Genomic DNA, 25,319 nt, shown 5'->3' on the forward strand with positions numbered 1-25,319 from the left:
AAAACTACATTATTTTCCATACTCCTCTAAATAGTATATTTTAAATTTAGCAGAAAGCTTTACCATAAGAAAGAAACCTACATAACACCCCAGCAGCATTTTTCCTAACTTCAGATATTACACTGCCAGTGCTTTCAAAGTATGTTGGTGATTCCTAAAAGTGCTGCTACAGTTGGGGTCAATGACTACACAATGACTGATGGGGTCACTGACAGTGACACCATGGAATGGGAAATCCACCCTTGAACAATGAGCAAGGGGTGGGAAATTCACAAGTTTAACAATAAGCAAAGGGTGGAGGGATGAAAGCTAAATTCACACAACAATTTCATATTTATTTCAGATTTGTCCTCTCAACCAAACTTACATAACTTGTACTTATAAATAGTCTGTGCATTCCTCTTCAAACAAAATCCTGGAAATATATGGTATTAAAGATGTCTTACGGTATTTTAAGACACTTATACTCTTTAGGATTTCATGTATACTTGTTCTGGAAACTAAGACACAATAAGCCCCAAAGACATCACAATGCAGCTACTAAGAGCTGACCCCACCTACTTATAAAAGCCCTTGAAGTGGCACATCTTGACTGCTGTAACAAAAGCAATTTTATTAATAAGTCAAACTGTTGAGAATCGGGTTCAAGTAAGTGTAAACTACCTTAAAGCAAAGCAAGGACTAGGATTCATTACAGGGTTCATGGGTTTTTATCAATTGACCTCAACAAAGGAAGGCAGCAATCTGATGCACAGTGTTACAGAGGGCAGAGAAGGAACAAGTGTGTAGTATATTAATACATCATCACATCTGTACATTAAACTCTTGAGTACACAGTATAAAATTATTTTTCTTATTACTTTCACAAAATTTTCTAGATTGAGAAGATTCTTGTGTGAAATAAAGACAGGTAAGAACATAAAGAAAAAACAAAATTTATCAAGCAGTCAGAATTCAATGTCCTATATTAGTTTTAAAATTTTTAAACTTACTACCTAGGCTGTAATCCCTCTCTCTAACCCAAACTGACTGGGGAATAGATTAGAGCCACAGCACTCTCACCTTCCTGCTGGGGAAGGAAGAAAGTGCACTTCCACATAAAATGTATTTGATCTACACTCTGGAAACTCTTCAGACAGTTCAATTTATTAATATTCCCAAAAGTGAAACCTGCTTATCAAACTTGTTTTCTTGACATGTCCTACCAAATAACCAAAAGTATTAGAACTCTCTCCTTTAAGCAATACTGAACCCACCATGAAAGCAGCAAGGAACTAGAAACAATATCATTTTTGTAAGATAAAATTAATAATGAACTAATGAAAAGGGCAGTCTTGCTGTAAGGTGGCAAACAGAACTAAATAATTGTACTTACACATGGGCTAGGTTTTACTGCATCACTTGGGAAGAATCCAAGCTCTCCTGTTGTTAGATTTCTTCCCTAAAAAAAAAAAATTCCACTTTTGAGATATAATTTGGATTAACGGTAAATGATAATACACGCCCAGGGATTTCGGAAAATAAATTTTAAAGACAAGAGTCTTTAAAATAAAAGGCTGTTCTAATAAAGTGTTGCTCAATACTTCTGTGGGTTTTGTTGTTGTTTTGTTGGGTTTTAATATAATTAAGTAATAATTATAACGGATAGATCTGAAAGCTCTGAGAGATAAGAGGCAAGAAGGGAGCTCAGAGACTGCAATGTGATTCCCAGTTCTGTCAATGTCTGCCAGCATCTGATATCTTCATTAATGCTAATTATCTCCTTTCAAGTGATTTCCTCCTCAGCTGACATTCTACAGAAAGCTGCCACCCTGCAACCTTGCAGCTCCCCAAAATGACTACTCCACTGTGCAGCAGTGGTTGCAGCACCTGAGAGACCAAACTCCAGTGGGAGTTCAGGGCTCATGAACAGCCAGTGTTAAACATTTCCAGAAGTGATGCACATCAGTGGAAATCCATTGGGCAGGGGAATGCTACCACAATTAAAGATGACTCCCTGTGATGTACTGACATGCTGGAGATGCATCCACACAATGGGGAGACCAGGGGCAGAAATGCATCCAGCATGGCCTAAACTGAGCCTTTCCTGCACCTCCCAGAGTGGCAGGAGCACCAATTTACTCCAGGTTCTAAGCACCAAAAGTGACCTGACCATCACAAATCCATGCATCAGCAGCTCACACACCGTTCAACACCGACCAAACTCTCCTGAAGAACTCCTTAAAACATCTTTATATTCCTACTAGTAATATTTGGCAGTGAACACACATTTCAGAGTAGAAGAGAGTACATATCTAAAATCCTGAACACAGATTCATAAAAAGCAGGCATCAAAATGTGTACTTAGGCAAACAAATGTCTTAATTTAACTGATTTTTAAAAAGCACATAAATACTTAACCCCTATTAAATGTAGTATACTGTTTAATATAATATACTCTCAGCATTTGGCAAGGAGACTAAGCATGAGTACTTTACAAGCATTAAAATCATGCAAACTACATTTCTTTATTTTTGAAGGCATAGCTGCAAAATAAAAAAATTTAAAAGGGAAAAATGCTCATAAACACATGAAATTTCTTCAGGGTTTCAGTTCATTTTGTTTCTGTAACACTAAATGTGTAATTCTATCATAATACCACCACAAAAAATAGAACTCAGAAAATTCAACAGAGTGGAGCTGAATGCAAAAAAATAACAAGGGTTTATGAAAAAAATAAAAACATTCTTTGACTGGTGCTATTCTAAGCACAATAAGTGAGTGCATCATTCTCCATAGGAGATCACTATGCAATTTATCACACACAGTAGCTACCACCTTAACCAAAAATAGAGAGAAGTGCAGAGGCAGCAGAGGAGATGGAAAATCCCACAGGCAGTATTTAAGCTAAAAGTGCTTTATACCAGTGATATTTTAAAAAATAATTATGTGCAAACAAGTGAAAATCTCACAGATTTGAACCTGTGTTCAGCAAAGCTTCCTCACCCCCTTTCACACCATCTGCTTGAATACAGGTTTCCCTTGTATCCATATCTTCTATTTACTCCTGAAACACGAATCCCTCTCGAGTACAAACCTCATTTTAAGCAGAGCTCTGAAACACTCTGCTGTCCAAGTGATACTTATTTTCAATACTAATCCTACCTGAATAGCAAGTGGTACTACACTCAATAAGACCAGCCACTGAACAAAACATATTAATGTCTATCAAGACATGTTTGACCACACTTCAGCTACAGCTCAAGCACTGCTTAGTAACCTGTATTATTTATTTGATGCATTGTAAAGAATGAAAAAGTTTTACCTAAACCACACATACTTATCTATTACAATCATTTGAATTTCTAAATGGTCAACCTAGAAAACTATTGTAGTATTAGGCTAGTGGGTCAGCTGTAAATTACTCTAAAAGCCCTTTTGAATAATTAAAGATTTTAATATAAATTGCATTTTACAGGCTCTTTCTTAATATGCATTTTAAAATGTAGATGCCCTTAAAAGACTCAGAAAAACCTGTATTAAGCAGTCTGTGACAAGAGAGACAAAAAATTCCTGAACGATGCTAATGGAGATGACAATTTCCATTAGGATTCAAATCTATTACTGAGGCTTCTAGGGAAAAGCCTAACACACTTTCTGGTTTCTGCTAGTTAAACACAATGAGATTCTAGCTAAATTCTTTAGCATGATAATCACAAACAACCTCTAAGACAATTTCCAGTAAATTGAGTTGGCAGATGCGTATGAACATGGCAATAGAATCAGTCCCACGTGGTAGCAGTAATTTTGGCTTGTACTAATTGTATTAGTCAAGTGATTACCTTCTAGCCAGTCCTAAGTCAAGAGCAGGTTTAAATGCTTCTCCAGATCAGAACTCCAGACCTTGCAGAACCAAGTCCTACACACAAAACTACCCAGGCCAAACTGTGCCATTTGGAAAGATTTAAGTCTGCTAAGTAACAGGTTGGGGGATTTTGGAGGGGAGTTGGTTGGTTCTTTGTGTTTGGAGGGTTTTTTGGGATGTGGTAAGGTGGCTTGGTTATGCCTATTTACGTATTTTTTCAATAGCTAAAGTAATTCTGTTGTTTATTACTTCCCCCAATTAAATGTTCAGGCTGATACAGTGACATAGGAAGAGTTCACTGATCCTGTCCTGAAGAAAATTCTGTCTTAACAGTAGCCAGAAAAACCAAATCCAAAACAAACAAGAAAAACTCTGACCTAACTCATGAAACAGACCAGGCATTTTTTATATTATATTCATTACCTTATTATAGCTTAAAAAAAAAAAAAGGAAAAGAAAAGAAAATCAGGAAGATCAACACAGGAACACCAATTCAAGATATTTATCACTTGCTGTTCTATTAATCTCCTGATAGTTGTATTTAGCTCTATTTCCATGTATCCAATAATAAAAACAATTAAGAAAGCAATCAAGAAAAATGAGACATTCTAATGCATTTACTGTTAAAGTGAATTCAAGTCAGCATTTTGAGAACATTTATAGTTCTCATTTCAGAAGAAATTTTAGTAACAAAAGTAGTGATGTGAATCACATGACAGCGAATCTTGCCATCAATAAAATATACTTGCATATTATATCCCATGTATATACTTGTATATAATATCCCATGTATATACTTGTATATTATATCCCATGTATATAAAAACCCCTATCCTTAACTGACTTTAGCCAGCATGAAGTAGTTTAGGTGGGGTTCTGTTTTGCAGAGCTATTTCTCTCCCTTATAAATCTAATATTCACTAACTGGGTTTTGTCAACATAGCTTTTACTTATGTTGTGTTACAGAACCAGACTGAAAATTTTGCTTTTTGTGCCAAACACTCTCCTCAACTCTAATAATTTCACTAGACTTGCCACCAATGTCATGCTCTTCCAGATTTATTCACCGTGACTTTTATTTAAGGTTGCAAGAACAAAGTTTTACATTATATAGGAACTACTGGCAATTTAAAAGCAAAATTAGTTGTATTAGGCATTTATTTTGATAAACCACAAAGAATTTTGTTGTTGTTCAAAAAGAAAAAAATTTAGGAGAGCAACATCTCAATAAAAAGTTGATATCTGAACAAACAGACCATAGCCCCTTGCTAAATGATACAGTACCTGCCAAAATAAGCTGTGTGCATCTCCTCTAATGAGTTCAATAGTGTCCCCAATCTGGATGTGCAATGGTGGCCCATCTTGTGCTGCTGGCTGGGGGATTCCATTGTAGTTCCGAATTACTTGCATTTTTGGTAAACCTGGGGAAAGAAATTGTAAACAATAAATAACATAAACAGAAAAAATCCCAAAAGCCAGAATCAATTTTTAGGTAATGACAGTCTACAGAATCTGAAAACCATGAGAGCAATCAAACAAAGAAACACTGTCTTTAGCAGGTATTGGACTAAGGCACTAGTACTTAGTACTGTACCAGGCACAATCAAATAGAAAATAATTTCTTTGGAAAAACATCTCCATCCCCCTTTTTTCTTGGGGTAAAGTTGATGTTATGCTTATGGAGACTCCTCCCTGGACATGTGCAGCCCTAGCTCTGCATAGGGTTCAAATATTAAGGCTATCTTTACAGTTTAAGGCAAAGATTTCAACAAATTAGCATTAAAGACACCAATATGAATAATCTCATCTGCTTTAGAATGCTATTACCAAAAACCTACAGCCAATGTGAACAAGGCCAGGAGAGTCAGGATCACAATTCTTTTAGATTTCTTACATTTTTTTCTTTTTAATTTTCATGTTATGGCACGATTTCTGGGGGCCTGTAGCAAAGCCTGGATCAATTGAAGGTTTCATTTTCAAGACAACTCTAGGTGCACACTAGTCCTTTTATCAATACTGACTGCATCATAGACAACTAAGCTGTGCTGGGATTTTTGGGGTTTTTTTTTTAAGGGAGCAACCCACTTCTGTCTGCTTGTGCAAAGAACCAAATCACTGTTTCTAACTACAGTTCAAGAATCCTCCACAGGAGTATATCAAATGGGGGGCAATCCCTGGATCTTCAGTCAGAAGATAAAGCTGTAGATACTGTAACACCACGTTTTTATAACATTAGCAGCTTTGGAAAAAAAAAAAATTAAGCATTACGGACAGCTAGCATATTGCACTGAAAGAGTGTGCTCTGATATTACAGGAATACTTGAAATCAAGTGAAGCACCACCCACTGCATAAGGAATTTAAAGCTTTACAGACTTTTACAAAAACATTTTTGCACTCTATTTCTGCCAAGGAAAGCATTTTTTCACAACAACAAAGCCATGTTTAATTATTCTCCCTCTACCTTAAAAAAAAACAGAATAATTTTCCTGGTTTTAACTAAACATGGGATTTTCAAAATCGTTATAATTAAGTGGGTATATCAATTTCAAATCTTAACCAGACAGTTTTTGGTTAAGTAAGAGTTTTGTAAGAATATATATTAATAATTACAGATAAGAGTGACAGGCTGCAAAGTCAAGGTTGCTGGGCTGCCATATTTAACATGGTTTTTGCTAGAAGGTCATCATTAACTTCATTCTAACAACAAAGGATCAGCAGGCCCACAGAAGATTTATTTCTGTTGCAAAATCACTACTGTAATTTAGGTGGCAACAAACACAAATACCCATGATCTCCTCTAAATTGTATGAAACATGAAAGAGATCCCCTTCCATAATTACTACTCTCAGTATTAATGAATAAATACTAATCCTAAGTGCAGATGAAACATTAAGCAAATACCAGCTCTTACATTACTCAACCCAAATGACACCTTAACTTTTACTGTTTCTGCAAGTTACCTAGCAAACTTAAAATGAGCACCTAATTATTAGTAAGCCATTTTTCCACTTAGGCAAACACTAGACATTACTTTGTCTCTAAACTGAAGTCTTTCATGCTTTCATATACTGATTCAGGCTGGGGGTGCAGAAGCTGAGAGGGGACATGGCTGGGACAGGATAAGGAGATAAGCCATTCATGTGGCATCATGGTCAGGATATAAAGTGGGGCAAGGAGGAGGAAGAAGGGATGTTTGGAGTGATGGCATTCGTCTCCCCAAGTCACCATTGCACATGATGAAGTCCTGCTTTCCTTGGGATGGCTGCACAACAGACTGGCCAAGGAGCACAGCGAATGAAATCTCTCTTCTGCTCTCCTTGTGTGTGTGTCTCCTTTTGTTTTAGCTGTTAAACTGTCCTTATCTCAACCCACGAGCTTTCTCACCTTAGCGTTTTGATCCTGGCTGGGGTTAAACCACAACAACAATCTCCTGCTTTTCAGTGTAAATTACTTCATGGCCAACTTACATCCATTTAGAAACAGGAGCCTGCAGAGTTCTTTTCCTTGTCTGCTTTTATTTTCATACTACAGTTAAAGAGAGCAATCATACCCCTATTAACCTTCATTTTGCTAGGCTAAACGAGCCAAGTTCTTTTAGCTTCCTCTCATAAGAAACCAATTCCTCTGAGGCAGTACACCAGCTGCTTTACAGAAGTTCAGACAGGCAAGATCTAGGATATTTTCCTTGTCATTCTTGACATTTCATTTTTAATTGGCACATGGATTCCTAACAAATATCCTCCTTAAGAATCCTGAGGACTTGCTGTAACTCAGTAATGCAGACAAGAAAAAGTGGTATTCTACAGAAACCTGAAATGCTTTAGAGTTATTAATTATTTAGAGTATAACTATGGATTATTTGTGACAGAAACAGTATAGAACCTCTATGCACTAATTACTGAAATGTGAAATATGTTAAGCATTTAGAGACACTGCCACTGCAAGGTACATAGCTGCAGAACTGACACTATCTGAAAACTGCAGAAATATATCTGGGACAAAAATGTTACTTATGAACACGTTAAAAAGAGGGTAAAATTCCAACACAAAGGACAAGATCAGGATTTCATCCATATATTATCATTGATTTCCATTAAGTCAGATTTCCACATGAAAAAGTTTCTTATCAGGAAACTTTCTAATTTAAAGATACAAAAGAGCCTGGTAGTTTTCAACATTGAAATAAAAAAACAAACTTATCCAGTTATGACACCAATAAATAGCTAAAATTTACTTCCCTTGAAAACCAGGAAAAACCCCAGATTCCTAGAAAAGTCTTCATAGCCAGGCTCTGGGTCACAGAACTAACATAAATTGATGATCTAAATTGTAGCTCATGAGAAAAACAGAAAGCATGATAGATCAAGATTTATAAAGGTACCAATTAGGTTACATTATAGAAAAATAAAACCTTTAATAAACTGTACCATGCACTTGAATATTTCATCTGATAATTATGAGTCAGAGAAGGAGGCTACATTTTAGAATTAACATAGTACATAATACATTAGAATATCCATTATATATGAAACAAAAAAAAGGAAACCACTTCTATTCCTTACAGCAGCTCTGCATTTCTAAACAACACTGGATGACCCTCAGAGTTCCATGCAGAGATTCAAAAATGTTATTTTTTGCTAACAACATGCATATGGACACCCTATTATGACCTCTATCTGTCAAAACTGATTCCAGCATCTGTTATTTCCAAGCAATGCAAAATGTGGTTTAGGATTCAGGCAGGGATCATTCTAACTCACAAAATAATGACATAGCATACAGGAGAGCAGGGTTCAAAGGTGAATTTGTGGATAAACTTTATGCTATTACCAGAAAGACATGAAACAACTTTGTCTGCATTAAACATCCCATCTTAGTTAAATTGAAGACTTTCTCTATCAAAAATTTAGCCTAATCACCAATATTTATAACCTGACAGAAAAAAAACAACCACTAATGCAATGGAATGAAGCCTCCTGACTCCACGAGGCTTTGAACCTGAAACAGAATTTTAGACTATCTGACAAGGCCCCATCCTGATGCTTCCAGAATCTCAAGAAAACAACCCTATCTTTCATACAGAAAAAGACACAAAGGCCCACTAATTCTGTCCTTTGTTTCACCACAACAGCATTTTGGGGGTCTGTTTGGAACCTCTGCACTTGCTTTGACCCTTTCTGGCTTATATACTTGCAGCTGCTAACTTAGGGAATGCAGCCCTGCTAAGAGAGAAGCTGACATTTAGAGATTGATAAGCCTTCCATAGTAAAGACCAGGAGGAATATTCCACCTGAAATCTCTGAGCAGATGCATCTCCATACATCTTCACACTCCAGCCAGGAAATGAGGGCTAAGTAACTCATGGCAGTGTCTCATGGGATTAAATGTCTGAACAGTAGCCCACAGTGTCACGTATAATTTTAAAAACGCAGAAATTAAAGAGACATAGGCAAAGGGGAACTCATATTGAAAGAAAAAATTAGTATTTACACCATGCTAAGTAAAATTCCACTTTGAAGGCTTCTGATCAAGAAGCATAACTGCAAATAATAAAGTAACAAGGAGTTATGATAGAAAGAGAAAAACAGATGGGTTGATAAGGACAGCAGTGTGAAGAACAGGTGGAACTGTTATACCCACAATCTGAGCATCCATGACACAAAATCACCAGCTTTGACACATTCTTTGGCAACATCATCTAGGTCCAACACTAATATTAAAAGCTAGGTAAAGGAAAGCTCTAATCTGAGCATGAGCTATATGAAAACAAAGTCCTTTGGCAATCTCTCTATGCTCTACCAATCAGCTCTGCTACCTTCATTGTTTAAAAATCCTGTTCATAATCATTTTATTGCAGAATAAACCATAAAGTTGGTTCTTCACTCTTGCATTTGTCAGGAGAGCAGCTTCCCAACTCCTCATCAGGGTCATCTATCCCCACAACCAGCAGAAGTCAATGACTTTGTTACTGCCAAGGCAAAACTTGTCCAGAAGGCCTTTTCAGCTGGGGAGGAGACAAGAGGAAAGCAACACTACTAATCACTTTTAAAAACCCACTTTTATTCAATTTCTGAGGCAGTCCATTAATGCCTCAAAAGAGACTAGTTTGGGGTGGGATTTCTTAACTTTTAGGCCAAGTACTCATAATGCAAATTACAGAACTCACATACTCGAAGATGCCAGCACAGTCTATTAAGAGCACTCTTCAGAGTGGCAGTGATTTAAATAATTACTCCTGCACAAAATTAACACAATTAATAAGTACACATACCTCAAAGAAGATATTTTAATTGAACTTTATATTCTCCCAGTTTTAAGTCATTATTTTTGTATGTCATTTTAATTATAAGTTCTAATTTTAGATACTGATTTTAAGCCTTACATTCATAAAATCATAGAATGGGCTGAGTTGAAAGGAACTTTAATGATCATCTCATTGCAACCTTCCTGCCATGGGCAGAGACACTTACCATTGGACCAGGTTGCTCCAAGCCCCATCCAGCCTGGCCTTGAACATCCAGGGATGGGGCATCCACAGCTTCTCTGGGCAACCTATGCCAGTGGCTCACCACCCTCACAGTTAAGAACTGCTTCCTAACCACACCTTCCTCCTTCCAGTTTAAAGGCAAGGTGGCTGAAATGCTGACAGAGCCTGGGACTCAGGAATATTCCACTAGTCTTCTCTTTAACTGCTTTGCCTTTGTGTACTGTTCAATCAACTCTCACTATTGGCACATGATCAGCCACAACTCCGGAGTTTGCCGCTTAATTTTGAAATCAAAAACCCCCCCAACGTTGATTTTAAAAATTTTTATCAGCTACCATAAACCTTAGGTCAACTGTTAAGTTTCTGCTTATAGAAGTAAAGCAGCCCTTTCCACCACTATCAGAAAACTTGCAAGAGCTGGAGCAATATGGGGGAAGGATGTGGGGAGGGCAAAATAATCTTCACTATCTCAAAATTCAGGTGACCAATCTGTAATGCACTCCAAACCACATCTGATAAACATTCACATTTCTCTTCCATAAAAATGTGGAAGAAGATTTAAAGACTGTCATCCTCCAGAATTCCATGAGTACCAACAACTGGAAGAAACATTTTTTTTCACAGTCCTAGCTATACTTTCTGTCACTGTCCTCCCTCTCTTCTAACAACTTTTTCCTTCCTAAAAACCTTATGAAACAGGATTTGTGGTTCCCTCAGTCCTTTACTACCTGTCAAATCTACATTTTTGGAAGGCTTAGATTTTCCACCATTTCTCCTTAACACTGCATATAGAAACTGTTCTTGGCAGAGACCTCTGCAAAAATGGTCAACCATCAACCAAAATGAAGATGTGTGGGAGGGAAAAATCTGTCTGCCAACAGTCTGATCAACAACTTGTTATGAGAAACAGAAAAACACCACAAGTCAGGAAGTCCTTGAGCTTCCCCAGGTTTTATAGATCTGATCATTAGCAAAAAGCCCCCTGATAACCAGAAAATGGAGATAAAGCCACTTAAGATCCACAGAAAACTTGGAACTACACTGCAGATCATAGCAGGAGTTCATTGCAAGGCAAATAAACAAGACCAGCAATGTTATTCAATTTACAAGGCTGCTTTTGAAACTGTATGAGTTCTATTTTATTTCTACACATTCATTTGTTTTTATATTACAGCAGTTTTGCTGCTTAAAGACAGCACCAAAGAGAAGGAAAAGAAACTCTGAAGATTTGGGGGAGTCAGGCAACAAAATGTTACAACACAAAAGAAACAGAAAAATTAGTGAAGTACACTGCTGAAAGAACCTACAAATGCTAACCCAATCCCATTTGCACAGAAAGCCTTTTCATGCTGTATCTGCATCTTTCAAGCACTCAGTGTTCCCCTATAATACATATATTGGTCTTTGTAGATCCATATTAATTCAGAAAACCTGAACATGCCCTAGGTTGAGAACTTTGGATTGCAAATGCAAGAAAGTATGTCTAAAATAACTAACATTTCTTGTGCAATTCCAAAATTATGTTGCTGTTTTTGTACTCAAACCCAGGTAATTTCTCAAAAGAGAAGGAGGACTCTCTCCATGAAAGAGAAAGAAAGCAGAGAGCTAAAAAAGTCACTGATTTCCTAATGGTCATTGCCACATACTTTTTGTGATTCAGAGTGAAAACTATTTTTCCTTCACTGACAGACCTTAGTTTGCTCTTCACAGCAGATTTTCCTCCATACAAGTGTTAAGGACAAGCTCTTGCTGTTTTGTACAATTCTAACTTCAAATGTTTATTCAGGCAACTGCTCCTTACTTGGAGTGACACAGGCACCCATCCTTGTGAGAGGAAGGGATTTTGGAATTGCCTGGATTGAAAAGAGTCTCAGCACTTTGAACAAGCCTTAAAAACAGCTGAGCATTAAATGTTTCATGGGAGTAAACAACAAAGAATAATCAGGCTCAAAAACACAGTTTTCACTTGTTTTGACAAAGTAATGAAATCTCATCTTTTTAATGTAGTCTAGGAGGTGAATTAGGGATATAAACTTTAAAAATCATGTTGCCTCAGAAGTCAGCAGCTTAATTTTTTTTTACAAGTTAAGCAAAATGGAGTTTTGGCATATGAATTAAAAAGTGTGGTACATGTGGTGCTGCTTTTTATAAAAGCACATGGTATGAAGATTAACCAGTGTTAATTATCACATCTTTTAATGTGATGCCATAGACAGGCATGGCATTCTAATTCATGTATTTGTTCAAACATGCACCTGCCCTCAGGGGCCAGCAACTTGCATTGGGCAGATACTACAGATGAGCTATGAAGGTGTGTCCAGACAGTCGATTACAGTGCAGCAAAAGGCTCTGAAAAACAGGGACAAATCTTGGAATATAGAAGTAATTATCTGGAGCTTTAAATACTCACTTCCCCATGGCCAGGGATAACTCTGCAGCAAGCAGTAAGAGGAAAAAGGCTTGAAAACAGGAACCCCACTTTGGAAACTGAATTTAATACTGCAAAACGTCATGAATCTTATACAGGACCAAGACATTTTTTCCAGTGTTGAGAACTCAGACTGAATAATTTTAACAATACAGAATCCATGAAAACACATGCCTACGCCACCTAGAATCTTTCACAGGTATCAAATTTAAAAACACAAATTGCTGAATATGTGCTGACATTTTATTCATCAAGGATTGCAAAAATAAGAATTCAGTTCTCTTTCAGACAATTTCTTTTGTGCTCAGTATTGACTAATAGCATCTGCCTCTAAGATGAAAGGCCTTAGTCTCCCATTTGTGTTACTTAAAACTAAATTCTCTGGCAAGAGAAGCATTGTAAATTATTACATAACGTGAAAGGGAAGTGCCTGATGCCTGGCAAAGCAGACAGGTCCCAGCACATGACAAATAATTTTGCCTGCATGCACCCTCTTCATAATGCTGTGTAATCCTTCAGTTTTTCAAGTTAAACTCTCATGATCTTACTCTAAAGCAATTTTTCTTCACTGTGGCCTCCACCCTGATTACAGCAGATACTTCTTTTACTTCTTAACTGATAGTTCTTAGCACACATGCAAAGAAAATTTCAGGCCTTCTACACCTTCTTTCATGCAAGCATCAAAAGACAAATGTGGCAAGAATTAAGGCTTTCTGTTAAAGCAATGAAAAGACACAGCTGTTTTGGCTAAAACAAACCTGCTCTTAAAAATATGCCAACTTATTTCTGGTCTGTATAGGCTACAGCAAATAAATTATTTTCTTTGAAAAAAGAGAACAAAACTTCTTTTCACTAGAAAGTATTTGTGCTATAGAAGCAAAAAAACGTGAATATGTATTTCACTGTTAACACCCCAATGCAGTTAAAATTGCTTATTCCTAAATAGTATATCCTCAGGATTTTAGTTTTTGCTGCACACTTTGCATATTTGAAGTATTGGCAATCTATGAAAACAAATTCCAGAAAATTCAAAATGCATCCCATTTTGTGATGCCTCTAACTTTCCCATGAATTTGTAGTATCCCTAGCCTCAACTAGCAGATATACCTAGACAAAGGCATTCAGACTAGAATGAAAATATCCACTGAGCATAAAAATATCTATCTTACATATAAGTTTTTACTGTCTCCATTTATGTCAGCCTGTCTTTTCTAGCACAACTAGCATATGAAATATTTTATACTATTCTGATACGCTCCCTTTTATCAAAGAAAAATATTTTCAAGTTTTAGTAACAACTTTGAAAACAGTTTACAAATTTCAGTAGAATATTTTTCTATGTCTATATATAAATAAGTTCTTAACTTGAAGATTGCTTACATGATGAATAAATAATAAGCTGTAAAAGGACCTTCTTTTAAATGCAGAAATGAAAACACACAATAAAATAATCCATCACACAATCTTTGTTGCAAAGCTGAGACATTATTGGTAAATTATCATAGGCAATAAAGATGGGTATCAAGTTTAGTCCCTGCAAAGACATCAGTGCTGCCATAATCATCACGCTGTGTCTTACGTATTTTTGCTTCTTTCCTTCCCTGTCAAGGAAACCCTCATATATTCATCTGCACAATAGTGAAGGTTCTCCTTCCATTTTCTGTTACCACTCTGAATGTGGATTATATACTCCAGCAAAGTGTGAGATTTGTTAAGACAGAAACCATACCCGAAAGCAATGTAGTCTGTGGGTTGATATCCCAGGTAAGTCAGGCTGACTTATCTCACTTATCTCCTCACTGTGGCTGCCACTGCTGCCTCCTGTGACCAGCTTGCCATTGCCTCACTGAAGTTATTTAGCCTGTGACTGGGTGATCCACAGATTCAAAAGAAGGGCAATAAGGGGACACTTAGTGGGAAAAAATGCCACACCATGTGGCAACAGCCTGTAGTTACATCAAAGAATCACCAGAGATCAAACTGACTCCAGCAGAACACCCAGACTTGGTTCTTGCTCCCAAAATACTGCCCTGACGAAGAATACACCTCAGACACTTAAATCCCAGCATTGGCTCTTTGATCTTAGTTGTTCCTTCAGTGTTTCTCAGGTGCCCGAGCCTTGTGCAAAGCAACACACAATTACAGGGTTTAAATCTATACCTCCAGAAATGGACAAATAACAAAACTGGCACACAATGCACAGGAGCAGTCAGAGCTTTAAGTCCCTATAATTAAGCCTCATACTCTTTTCCTTTTCAGCCCTTCTAGTACCCATGATAAAGCAAAAAAGGGGAGGGTGAAAATTATAGGGCAACCTGTAGGGTCTTCTGTAAAGAAGAAATAAAGAAAAAAAATGTTGAAGATATACCAGCATTAAGTGAATTCCAGAGTACTAAATTGATCCCTGCCAGTCACAAGAAGACTGCAACTGCCAGGAGTGTAATGTTGTTCTGGAAGGAAAGCTGTGATCCCTACATGCAGCTTTTTTAGTACTATATTTCATGCTATTTGTTGCTGTCAAACCCAATTAAGGAAAAAGCCCAAGAAGAGTAAACATCCCACTTTATTGTCTGAACTAAAAGCCAGAGCCTCACGCTGCCCCCTCTCCACATGCCCTATTCCAAACAGGCTGGTTAAAGAATAACCTCTACCTTAACGGACTGAGGCATGTTTTCAAGGTATCAGATAATGAAGTTACTTTTTAATTCCCTGGTGCACACTGAAGCTTAAGAAACACAAGTTCTAAGAAGAGCAAGACTGAACATGTCTTCTATTTATTTGCAGGTCAGCAAGAGCAGCAATGAGGGCTGAACTCCAAGTTCTTTCACTTAATGCCTAAGTACTTTACCTTTTTTCCTGGATAAACCACATCTAAGGATTAAAACAACCAAATAAATTGATTCTACTGAAAAATCACCAGATCAGGCTTTATAATGTCACTACTTGAAAATGCTAAGTACCAAATAAATTCAAACATTACATCACTGAGCTGCTAATTATGATCTGCAAGCTATTTCTTAAAACAACTCAGTCCCATAAAAGTAAGTAGTTATATGGAGAAAGTCAGTTGTAATCAGTAGATGTCTCAACATAAGTATCTGACAGTTGTACAAGGCAGACTGGTAACTCCTACTATAGAAACAGAATTTACAAGTATATGGATAATATAATATAAAATAAAGACTACAAATAGTTTTTAAGAACAAGTCAGGAACATTGTTTAGAGTTCTTTAAAGCAGGCAATGAAGTAGGATTATATATTAATGTGGATTAGCAAAATAATTTTAACAGGACTCACAATGAGGCTCTCTGCCAGCTTACATGACATAGGAGGAAAATTTTTCCCCCTGCCCCCAATAAATAAACAACAAAAGGACAGGACAAAAAGGGCTGAAACAAAAGTATTTTTTTGAACTAGAAGGCAGTGTCCAGAAGGGTCACCCAAAGGAATCTGTGCTTGGCCCTTCCTTGTTTGAAAAATTAATAAGCATTATTAAAATGGTAGTAAGAGTGGATTAAGTCTTGGAGAAGGTGCAAAAGCATTTCTTTCAAAAGAACTACTAGCAAAGGGCTGAAGGAAGATTTCATAAACAACAAGATTCAAAATCAGAGAATAACTCTGGCTGGAGGATCTTTGGAGGCCATTTGCTCCCACCTTCATGAAAGACCTAAAGTGACATATGGATTGTATACTCATACACAATGATGGAGTGTGAAACAGGTATCATCATAGAGACAACAGTTCTCAGAGTAGCTGCTAAGTATTTTTTACAATCACTTCTTCAATATCATAATCTGATTCTGCTCTGTACCAACTCTTAAGAAATTTCTTGTGCCAGACACAGAACTAGAAAGACTGACTACTCTTGGACCTAGAAGCCCAGAAACAAGCAAACAGGATGGTCAGACATACAGAAGAGCTTCTGTATCAGCAGAACTAAGCACATAATAGCTCTTCAGCTCATGAGTGGCATAATAGTGACCAGGGAAAAAGTACTCATTATTTCCTTATTTATTAATCTTTTTCTTGATCCAAAAATACATGAGTCAAAGCAATAGGTAGCAAGTTAAAAGCAAACAATAAGATGTGCTTTATTCACACAACTAATTATGAGAGTGGCAGTTAAAGGATGTTGTGAAGATTTTAGACTGGTTTAAAAAGTGCTAATAAAAATACATGGAAGGAAAATTAAGAGCTAAAGAATGAATACACAGGGTAAGGCAGGAAGCACCACAGCACCCTACCCCAAATTCTATCCTTCAGCATCCATTTAATTGTCTGCTGTTGGAGGGATCCTGAGCTAGCTTGGCCTGCAGCCCAGCTCAGCTTCATTGTTCCCTTCTCTGGCAATCTCAAAGTAGTGTGCAGATTAAAACCTCTCCTGAAAAGCAGCATCGGTTTCTCAGGATCTTGCCTCTGGCCTCTTGTACCAAGCTTTAAAACCTTCCTGAGGCAAAAGGCAGAGGCAGTTCTGGAAGCTTCTCTTGTGTGAATTTGCAGCAGTCTTTTTTCTCCCATGGGATGGTTGCTTTCAATTTTACAATGTTTCCCAAATTCTTTGTGTGAGAATTACTTTGAAGTAGTGATCAAATACTGATTTAGTTAAATGAGAGAGCCACAAAAAAAGAAACCATATGCTTTAGAGTACTGTTAAAATTCAGTTACTTTTGACTATTTTTAATCATTCATTGCCTTATTATCTTTGTTTTGCCTTCTGAGAATTACAGCACCCTGAAGATTAAAATCAGATATGAAAATAGATGGGTAAATGGAATATTCCTCCTGAAGATGAATAAGAGATTTTTAAGTCCCAATAAACTTTACCAAATACCAAGCAATTCACTTCCATTTGCCAAGGTAAATGGCAAATTTGGGCCACATAGCGCAGTTCTTTTTTTTTAATAGTGCTGCACTGCACTATTTTTGTGTGCGTTTAAAATACAAAACAGTGTATTTTCTTGTTTTATTGATCATACTTGCATGCCCATTTTGACCACCTCTACTTCACCTTTTCCTTTTTTTTTCCTGACAACTTCCTTGCAGCTATCTCTAAACAGCAATGTTTTGCTTAAATAGTTGATGCTGAGAGTTTTTATGCAGAAAAGGAGAAAGATACTGAAGGATTTTTAATCCATCTCAGCTTAAAAGTTACGTTAGTATATGGCTATGTATGTATTGAACACCATTACTTCTCTAAGAAAAAAATGAAATGCTAATTGCTTAAGATATAGAGACAGTCCCAAAAACACATCCAGTAAGACAAAAGAGTTTAAATCACTCAACTAAAAACTAATCTTGCAATCCAACCAGACAAGGATGAAAGAGTTTGACAAAATAAATACATTTCACCCTTTGGCATCTGGGTTTTCTGATGTTTAATTAAAAGAAAAGGCTAAAGGCTATGTTCTTCTCTGAATGTTAGCTCACTGCTGAGATGCCAAGGGGACAGGCACCTTTCAAATACCTCTCCCCAACAGGAATGTAAAAATAATTTTAATTTAAAATAAAACAACCCAAATAAAAATCATTAAACTGCATTTGAAATGCTTCATTGGAAGACAAAACTCTGCTTCACCTTCCAGAAATGCATTAGTGGAAAATTTCTTGGTGAAAAACATTAGACATGTCCTTTCTTGTAACACAACAAAGATGAATTCATTATTTTGTGAAGCACTGTAGAGGAAAGGGAAAAAAAAAGGCAAAGATCCTGAATGTAATACATATTTTTAATAAATATGTGAGATAAATTAATGTGATCTCACAAATTAGGCTACACAACTCAGTATTTCTCTGAATTCACAGCCATTGAGGCCCAGCTGAGAGACCCTGTCCCATGACATGGGACCACAAAGAAATTCACTCTGGTCTCAAACACCAACCCCCATCCAGCCACTTGATGTCAAACATGCTCAAACCTGTCTGTCAATAGCAGGAGACAGTCAGGTCAGAGCTGCAATCTAAGTCCCCCAGAGAATGCCAAGATTCCACACCGTGTCAGTAAGCAGCAGCACATCCCTCCTGCCCAGGAGTGTTCCCCTTGCAGCAAGTGTGCTCCCAGCTGCCCCTTAAACCCGTTCTGACCCGCAATTCCTCTGCTCCACAAAGATTCCTAGAGACAGGTATTGGATACAGTAGAGGTACCTTGAACAAAGTGCTCAGATGCTGTGTAGAAAAGGAAGTATCCATAGCTGAAAGGTAAACCCACCCAAAAGTTAAATATGTCTCGTAGACCTAAAATCAAACCTCGTTTACAGTTCTGTAGCTTGCTTAAAACATTAGCATGCAGAGAAGTCCTAAGTTACTGAGTAAATCTAATGCTCCACAAACATTATAAAAGACCTCAAACTTTGTCAAACAACTATTTCTTCACTAGAGAAAGTTTCGTGAAACATTTCTCTTTGCTCCAGTATTCCTCCGGCTTTTCCCAATTTAATTTACAGTCATACTCATTTTGTCCAGGCCATTAAAACAGCCAAATGTATATTCTAGTTCTTGAGGGATTGCTATTCACTCCTACATTTTATTTACAGGAAATGTAATTAAATAACAGAATTAAATGTATGAAAAACACCTATCAATGTATTTCTTGAGTCTATACACAGGGATTCCTTTACCAAAGCAAAAAGATGCTACTTGGTCTAATTCATCCTGATGAAGACAATCCTAATTAGGAGATACTATCAATGATATCAGTCAACTCCTCATGAAATACAGGGGGCTTATTAAATAGGTTTTTTTTGGTAGACCTTTTTCTGTGGCTTAAAACCAAGATCAATTCTTGCTCTCAACACTGATATTGATGGCCAGTTAGTTAATACTGGGCCACCAAAACCACAGCCAGACTCCCAGGTAGCTGCTGCCACTGTTGAAGTGGAGAAATAAATTCCTGAATGTCTGTTTTCAGCACTAGGCTTCACGCTGCATGTGGTTATCTTTCCTCATCCATGAAATTGGGTATTCTCTATACTGGGCAGAATGAGAAGACAACAGTCCATCAGGACTACTGAGGATGTGCCTGGAGAGCTCCATGAAACAAGAAAACGAGCAACACACTTCAAATTCTTAGTTAAAGGGTAGCTTTATCTATAACAACTGCATACTTGCCAAACAATTATCTGCTGCTTGGGATATCCCAGCATTTGAGTTTGAGCCAGATTTTGCTTTTGGCTGGGCATACACTTGGAGTGGCACTGAAATGGAAATCATAGACTTGCCTATCACAGAGCACACTGTGTAAGAATTTGTGGAACTATCTCACACTCTAGCATGCTTCATTCTTAACAAAAGAAAATTTGAACTGCCAATATGACACTACCCCTAATTTTTACTCCAAAGACAGGATGCAAACACTACCACACTACACAAACCCAACCTACTTAAAAGATTCCAAAATCCAACTTCAACAAAATATGAAGTACAGAGTAGCTTATTTCCCACTATAGCTAATGAAATAAATGTACCTCCAGTATTGTACTTCTCCCTACACAGATTGTTGTTGTTGCTTGTTTAATGCATGTACTTCAGGCCCTAAACCCAGTGACTCTCTTCAGATCCCAAGGGGTTTTGAATAATCTGTGTAAAACCAATATTAGAGGATTCACAAAGCAAGTAAGGACCAGACACCCACCAGAAATATGAATACCTCTTTTTAAAATTCTTATTTATACTTTGAATTCGTGGGCTGAAAGATATATTTTCCCAAGCTATTGCACTGCACACGTGACTTGCTAGTATTGTTTCCCTCCATCTCAAAAAAGTTTGGGATATTTTACTTATATTTGGAGTATTTTACTCAAATATTTTACTTTCTGTGATGGGAAAAATCTTGGTTCTTCCCCTCAGTTCAGAACTGAGGCTTTCTAATCTTTAATCCTTGCTTATAAAGAAATCAGCTGTTTAACAAGTCAGAACATGCTCAGCAGTCATCTTTCACAGATCAGATTTTGAGTTTAATCTACAATGAATCTTGACTATAAGGTTTCAAGTATTTTATTTTTACCAAGTTTATCCTTCAGATATGAAATATACTTTCACACTTCTGGAGATTAAAATTCCAATGTTTATATTAGCAGAAGTGTTTAGGGTAAAACCAGTTTCAAAAACACTAAGCTGTGAATCTATCACATTTAGACTCTTTATATTGTAAAAAAAAAAAAACCAGCAAACATACACTGTACTACTTCAATAGCTGAGAAAGACAGTAATTTTTACTCATATTAAAATAAATACAAAGTTATTTCCATTAAAAACATTGGTCAGACTCCTTCTCAAGAATTCACACAAAAAGAATTTGTGTTTACGAATATACATATGAATGCTTCATTTGTCATTTAAGCCAATGGTGTCTTTTCCATGCTTAAACATTTTCCCTATATGAGAATAAAATGTCATACAATTATTATTTCACATGCCCATTCTATGCAAAAACTGACATCAGTCTGATCACTTCTCAAATGTATTTAAGCAGATTCATGTTGTTCTACAGCAAGCTAGAGACCAAATTTCCCCTGGATTTATAGCTGCAGGTGTATCCTCCAGTTCACTTCATCAATGGCTTTTATTATCTCCTGCTTAATCCAAAGAAAGGTTATTTAAAACCTGTCCCACTAAAGTTTAGTAGATGCAGTAATTCAGGAGGCTCTCTGAAACTGGATTGCAGGCTGAAGGCCTTGTGCACAGCATAAAGACAAAGCTCTGTTTTGTAGGATTTCCAGTCTTTTCTTCACCTGTACAGTTTCTGCACACTGTTCTTTTTGTACACGTTTTTCTCATGACTGCTTTCATTTCATGGGAATTTCTCTGCCTCATCATCCATTAATCATTTTTTCTTCTACCCCTCTTTCTCATCCAGCACAAAGCAGATCTCAAGGAGGAAACTGTCACTCTCAAAACTTTTAACCCAACTCCAAAGAAACAAAAATGAAAAAGCTATAAACTAGCTTATTGCCTTTAGGGTACTTCAGCTAAATAGGTTCCTTCATCAGTGAGCTTTACCAGCACGAAACAAGATATTTTAACCCAGTATCTCCCATGGTTTTGTTTAGACCATCCTTCAACTTGCACTACTTCTCATCAAATTTAAATGATTTTTCATTCTGGGCTAAGCTGTGTCAGCAAAAGTTGAATTTGACTTTAAGCATTAAAAGAGAAGCACCAATGCATTAACTTGACCGTGCTATTCATTATTCTTTACTAAAATAGCCAAGACAGACATAACAGAACAATCTTGAAAAGTTGCAACCCAAAACATTTGCATTTACTGGTGATATCAAACTCCATGGGTATTGAGTCACTGCAGGTGCTGGTTACTGATTCACAGCAAGTGTCAGCTCCCTAACCTAGCACCAAGCCTCAGCACCCTCACAGCACTGGCTGCTGCAGCAGCAGCCAACAAAACCTTCTAAAGACAAAGCAGTCTGGCAGTCAACCTTTTGACCACCTCTCTCAGCAAAAAGAGCATCCTGGTGCTCAGACTCTTCAGAATTTCACATGTCAGTGCTCTTGGAAAGCTCTGAGGCTCAATGCAGTAATGTATGCCTGACATGACTGATCTCTACCAAGCACTGCCCTCTGGACAGCATCTGTCTCTCAAGACAGTGTGCAATCTGATGAACAGTTGTACTTAGATAATGCCAGGAGTTTACCAAAGACTTTCAAAGTTATACCCACTGAGTTACAGGAGGACACAGAATGCCAATCTTGACAAAATGCAAAACAAAAATCTCATTTCATTTGAGAACTGACAGTACATGGTATATGTACAGAGCACATTAGTATGTAATATATTTCTCATTATTTATTGAAAACCTTTAAAATTTCAGAAGCAATTCTTTAAGAACTCTTCAAGAGCCATGTCTCTAAGAAAGGGACTTAAAATTCATGCAAACATTCTGCATTTCTTTTGGCTTTCAAAAATATGAGGACCAAAAACTTCACTCCATATCAAGATTATCCCAACAACTCAAATAACTGTTCTGTGTAGGTAAATGGACAAGGCAGGGGGCAAGCAGAACTGTATTTTAGGCATTAGCTACATGCAACTTTTAAACACCTACTTAATTCAACTATTTTTTGTGATTTCACTGGTACTTAGTCTCCAAAAACAACTACTTTTAAAGTATCCTTGTATAGAAAGATCCTGCAAATACTTCCATCAGACTTCAACAGCAAGCAAAATCACCAGGCATACTCAAAAGGTTCTCAAAGCTAAATTACTTGACCTTCTATGACTGTATAAGAGAGCTGTGTTTAAAGGTACTGAACCTATAGGACTATTCTGCAAGCACACAATTAGACTTTACTGCAACAAACACCAATGAATGGGAAGAACTCCGTCTTGTGAGCAAACACTTGGAAGAAATCATCCCCTTCTGCATTATTTAATTCCTACCCTTGATGTTTTCCCCTCTGACTGTATTAATTTTCAGAGTTACAGGGTGCTCATTTTTTTCTTTTATGGCTGCAGTTGTCACAACACACAGGACAATTTCTAGAATCATGAAGCAGGTTTATTTTGCTAGAGGGAACAAAGTGACGATACGTGTTCCAAAACATGTCAAAGGTACGTGAGTAAGAAAGGTGTGGTCTGCTTCAGCTAGTTACAACATTTAGACTTTCCAAGCCAAGGCAGCTGCAATGCTAGTGGCACAACCAGCATTCCTACTTTTCAAAAAATGCTTAGCTCTGCCAGGCTATAATGTGGTGTACAGAATTGCCATCCTGTTTAATGTTTAACTCCAGCTATTCTCAGATGTCCACATCTAGAAATATTTAATAATCCACAGCTTACTTTTATTCCAAATAATATCTGCATAACAAATCTCCAGTAATTAAAGTATACAAGAAACATAAAGGACAGAAATGTAATTACTGACACTAAAATGACACTAAAAATATCACACAGTTACGCTGAAAAACATTCAATATTTTATACAGACACATAATGGGTCTCCAGAGGAAATGTTCACCCACTTGAGTACACAACCTATAACCAAGCTTTACATTTTCTTAAGGGCTGCTCCTACCATGATTCCACAGAAGTATCTACTATAAACTAACAGGAAAAGTAAAATCAGTTTGAAGTTCAATATAAAACTGCAATAGGTTTATGCCTTTCAGAAAAGCAACTCATACAGTTAAGCACTGAGCACCACTACAGTTAAGAGCTGAGAACACCCACAACTTGAAGACTTCGAGCCTGAACTTTATAAGCAACTGTCTGCTATTCATTCCTTAGTTATTTCTTATAAATCTACAGAATACAGTATGGTGGGTCATATTAACTGAAAGCCCAGAGGCATTTTGTTGTTCAAATAGAATCAGAGCTCTACTTAAAGAAAAAACAAGGGGAAAAAAAAAATTAGGAGTTCAACCAGCTGACCTTATCTTTGAAATCACAAACAGACAATCACTTTAGACCTTCATGCATTCAGCAGTCAAGTTCTCAGCATTGTGTGCCTGGCAATAGCATTTACAATGCAACTTAAAGCAAGTTACAGCTTTCCTACTCTTTTTATTTAATGTTTAAGTAATAAAAAGTCAAGACACAAACCTGGGTCCACATGTCTAGAGCTTCTTCTAATTCCATTTGTTCGTTTCTGCAGAGCAAAAAGAAGAATCAAGGATATGAATAAACATGTTTTCATGGAGGCTCACTGCAATCCTTTCATTACCACAATCTACTAAGCAAAGCTGGTTTTCTTAAGTTATTTCCCCCAACCACCAACACAATTATCTTTATCTCATCAAAAGATCACACTTTGAAAAATATTCCTTGTAATGTTGATGGCTTTCTCATATATCCCATTTTTTCTGACACTAGGCTGAAAGAGTCGGAGTCCATAGAAGGTTTGTTCATACATCAGCATTTTTTGATACTGAGAACAAATATATTTTTTAATCATTTATTAATAGAATAGGGGAAAAACACACAGTCTGGCATTATCTGCCCCAGATAACATCCACCAACACAAAAGTCAAAGCCACTTGCATAACTTTCACTATTTCTACTTTAAACTGAAGCGAACTACAATTACCTATGAAATGCTTACTTTCCTTATTTTTTGGGCAAGTACTTAAATATATTTAGCAACTGGTCTGTCTCCCTAAAATTGGAGGAACCAGAGTTGTGTTAAATCAGAAACACTCTGACAAGATTCAGACTACTTCAATTTATTTTCTATATTTCATACACTAAGACACTTACTATGGATCCCTGGAAATTTCAATGTGCAGTAATGCATATCTGCAAACTACTCATCTGCTTTTGCAAACTTGTTTTATCTGGTAACTTGCATGATGATTCATGCATTTATTTATTTTTTAATCAAACCAAGCAGAGAAAGGCAGGTTGCATAACAAAGGGAACAATTAGGTTGCTCTGATTTACTCGCCGTTGATATAAGCTGATGCAGGACACACACCAAGGCAAGCCAGAAAGCAGTAACCTGAGGCATAACCCAGTTACCAAGCCCTGTAGCAGGCAAGCAAAATCAAAAGCTTGGTTTGAAAATGGCTTTCAAACTCTGGAGTACTTGGACATATTCTCTCTGTACCCTA

The 25,319-nt window shown here is 37.0% G+C and overlaps 1 protein-coding gene across 1 annotated transcript in view; it reads right to left on the minus strand.

Annotated features, from left to right (window-relative positions):
• The window catches only part of VAV3 (vav guanine nucleotide exchange factor 3), a 138,705-nt gene that overhangs the window by 21,017 nt on the left and 92,369 nt on the right, over positions 1 to 25,319 (minus strand). Inside the window, exons 19-21 of the mRNA XM_030226704.2 lie at positions 24,313 to 24,358; positions 5,129 to 5,265; positions 1,376 to 1,441 (exon numbers count right to left, since the gene is read on the minus strand). Of these exons, the coding sequence (XP_030082564.2) occupies positions 1,376 to 1,441; positions 5,129 to 5,265; positions 24,313 to 24,358 (249 nt within the window). The remainder of the gene's footprint in view (positions 1 to 1,375; positions 1,442 to 5,128; positions 5,266 to 24,312; positions 24,359 to 25,319) is intronic.

This window comes from Serinus canaria, chromosome 8, assembly GCF_022539315.1.
Source record: "Serinus canaria isolate serCan28SL12 chromosome 8, serCan2020, whole genome shotgun sequence".
In the NCBI taxonomy this organism is placed as follows: Eukaryota; Metazoa; Chordata; class Aves; order Passeriformes; family Fringillidae; genus Serinus; species Serinus canaria.